Source organism: Sphaeroforma arctica (genome assembly GCF_001186125.1).
Source record: "Sphaeroforma arctica JP610 unplaced genomic scaffold supercont1.97, whole genome shotgun sequence".
NCBI classification, from domain to species: Eukaryota; class Ichthyosporea; order Ichthyophonida; genus Sphaeroforma; species Sphaeroforma arctica.
In genome coordinates this window covers 113,360-116,283 of record NW_014040461.1, presented here as the reverse complement: position 1 = coordinate 116,283, position 2,924 = coordinate 113,360, and the positions used below count along the sequence as shown (strand labels likewise).

The following is a 2,924-nucleotide window of genomic DNA, read 5'->3' as shown; positions in this document are numbered from 1 at the left end:
TATATATATATATATACATATATATATATATATATATATATATATATATATATATATATATATATATATATATATATATATATATATATATGTATGTATATGTATGTATGTATGTATATATATATATGTACGTATGTATATATGTATATATATATATATACATAGTACCCTACTCTACAGCGAAAATGTAATTTATAGTTGCTTTTGCATATTTATAGTGAATGTAGAGAGATTCTACTTGAGAAATAACCCAGGTTCGCGTGTGAAGTGTGAATAGCCGTCCCATGTAGAATTTATAAAAATTTAAATTTTTTTTTTAAAACTAATGAGAAGTGCTGGTGACACGAAGAGATACTGTCGCTGAACGTCGCGGAACGCAATGAGTAAATTGCAATACGTAGCTGCATCAGTGGTGTCTACCGAGGCTATGGATTTAGGGTTCGATTTTGCATTCGAAATGCGTGTTCAGTATCGTGCTGCGGTTGATTTATAAATATATACAGAATTGGTAATATTGAATTCAAAAGATATGCGGATGGAGAATATCGTTACGTTGCACGATGGATTTGTGTCACCTCCTTTCTCAGGCGTGAAATTATGTTTTATTAACGGCACCCCTGCTGTGACACGCCATTTATATGTAACTACACCAGTTGCTAAGCAGAATATCCTTCATCGATTAAATAAACTACCAACCTTCACCATGGCTACGCAAGGTGTTATTTCCCAGGAGTTGCTCGATCCCACCGCGGTGGTGTCTATTGATTTCGGTAGGCGCATACACTTGATACTTACGTTGCGTTTGTTTGCTACATCTTTTTTGGACATATGTGGTAGTGTGTGTATACCATTCTAGATAGACTCGTTTTCAATAATCTACACCGATCACATGTATATGTCACATACAGGTACCGCTTACTGTGGTATAGGCTACGCTATGACAGCCTCGGGTGGCAGTAAAATCAGCATAGGTGCACCGAGAGAAAACATCGCCGGCAAAACGCCTACTGCGCTATTCCTAGACGAGCATAACAACTTGTTGGCGTTCGGACGAGAGGCTGTACAGGCGTATATGACTTACCTGGAAGAGAAAAACATTATCTCAGGGGAAAATGGGAATGCCAATACTGCCACCCCTACGGCTACAAAAACTTGTGCACTATATCAGGGTTTTAAGATGGCCCTGTACAACATGAAGCCGGGCACAGATCCCATTATAACGGCTGAAGATGGTGTACATACTATTCCTGCGTTGAAACTGCTCGCCATGTCGTTATGCGCACTTAAGGAGTACGCGATTAGTTTTATCCTCAAACAGATAACACGCGCATTAAAGGTAAGCTAAATGTTCGCTTCGATTTATTTGTGTGCAAATACACAAACGCACCGACGGGCGCAAACATTTTAACATGGCTTAGAATCTTAGCATCTTGCACCCAGACTTAAATATATCAAGTGACAGCTATGCTGTTCTACTGACTTCTCATCCTTGCTCGTTTACACTGTTGTGCCTAGGTGGACGAGATTGCCTGGGTGATCACAGTGCCTGTGATATGGGAAGAGCGCACTAAACTGTTTATGCGCCAGGCTGCCACTGAGGCTGGTATTGTGCAGTACAGCATGTCGGCGCGGCTGAAGATTGCGCTGGAACCGGTATGCAACATAGCGCCAATAGCGGGACGATAACGTCACCGTAGGATATTAGTTATCGTTTGTGGACGTGCAAGTGTTTGTGCACCGTACTTCCTGCCAAACTGTTTGATATTGTTAGAGTGCCATGTAGTAGACTTATATGTATGTAGGATTAAACACTGCCTTTATCCAGGAGTATTGTCTTTGGGTTAGTTGACATCGCGACTACACCATAGTATCACGGACACTCTCCGTTCAATTTACCACACTAATTAAACTGATATCGCTAGCATACATCCAAGTGTTCTAGTCAGTACCTATACGTGCTTGACAATCTTGTATGTAAATCATGCAGGAAGCCGCTGCCATAGCCATCGAGAGTCAACTCAATGGCGTGTTGCAGCAGGATAGTAAATTCCTGGTCGCAGACTGTGGGGCTGGCACCGTTGATGTTACGGTATGGGGTGCGTGTGTGCTGCGTGTACTACGATGTGACTACGTGACAGCCATATCAGCACAGGATCTCTATGACACGTAGCGATGTACTTAAGAAACAGCTATTATAGCAACAAGACTATTTAATAGCAGCAGGACTATCATAGCAACAGTTTATTATAGCAACGAGACTATCATAGCCACAATTTTATTTTAGCAACAATAGTATTGAATACTCGGCTGTATGAACAAGTCTTAGCATTGCATAGGCAACGTACAACACCCCAATACTAGCTGTATGAACAAGTCTTAGCATTGCATAGGCAACGTGCAACACACCAAACATAACACCCCAATACTAGCTGTATGAACAAGTCTTAGCATTGCATAGGCAACGTGCAGCACACCAAACATCTGGTCCAGAGTCCCTTCTTTCCATCGCGTCTGCGACATTCGACTTTCAATCAAATCCATATTACCACTGTGAACAACGGTTGTCGCTAATGCTTGCGTATGATTTCCATCCACAGGCATACGCAGTGACAAAGACGAATCCGATCCAGTTGTAAGTCTGTTCTTGTGGTTACTTAAATCCGCATCTCCGCACGACTTGTGTGGTGTATTACGCATATATGAACACTTCGCCGTTTCGATAGACACACCCTGCGTGTGCTCACACACCTCTCTCCTTGCTTATAGGAATGAGCTGCTCACACACCTCTCTCCTTGCTTATAGGAATGAGCTGCTCACGCACCTCTCTCCTTGCTTATAGGAATGAGCTGATTGGGGCTACCGGTGGTCCCTGGGGTGGCATGTGTGTCGACCGCAACTTGTAAGTGACTGAAACTGTCTATTC

The 2,924-nt window shown here is 42.2% G+C and overlaps 1 protein-coding gene across 1 annotated transcript; it reads left to right on the top strand.

Annotated features, from left to right (window-relative positions):
- Positions 1-703: 703 nt before the first annotated feature.
- Positions 704-2,170, top strand: SARC_02224 (hypothetical protein; the record flags this gene model as incomplete). Its single annotated transcript, XM_014304030.1, has 4 exons — positions 704-770; positions 909-1,336; positions 1,516-1,653; positions 1,988-2,170. The coding sequence occupies 4 exons, from the start codon at positions 704-706 to the stop codon at positions 2,168-2,170; spliced, it is 816 nt and encodes a 271-aa protein (XP_014159505.1).
- Between the last annotated feature and the right edge of the window lie 754 nt (positions 2,171-2,924).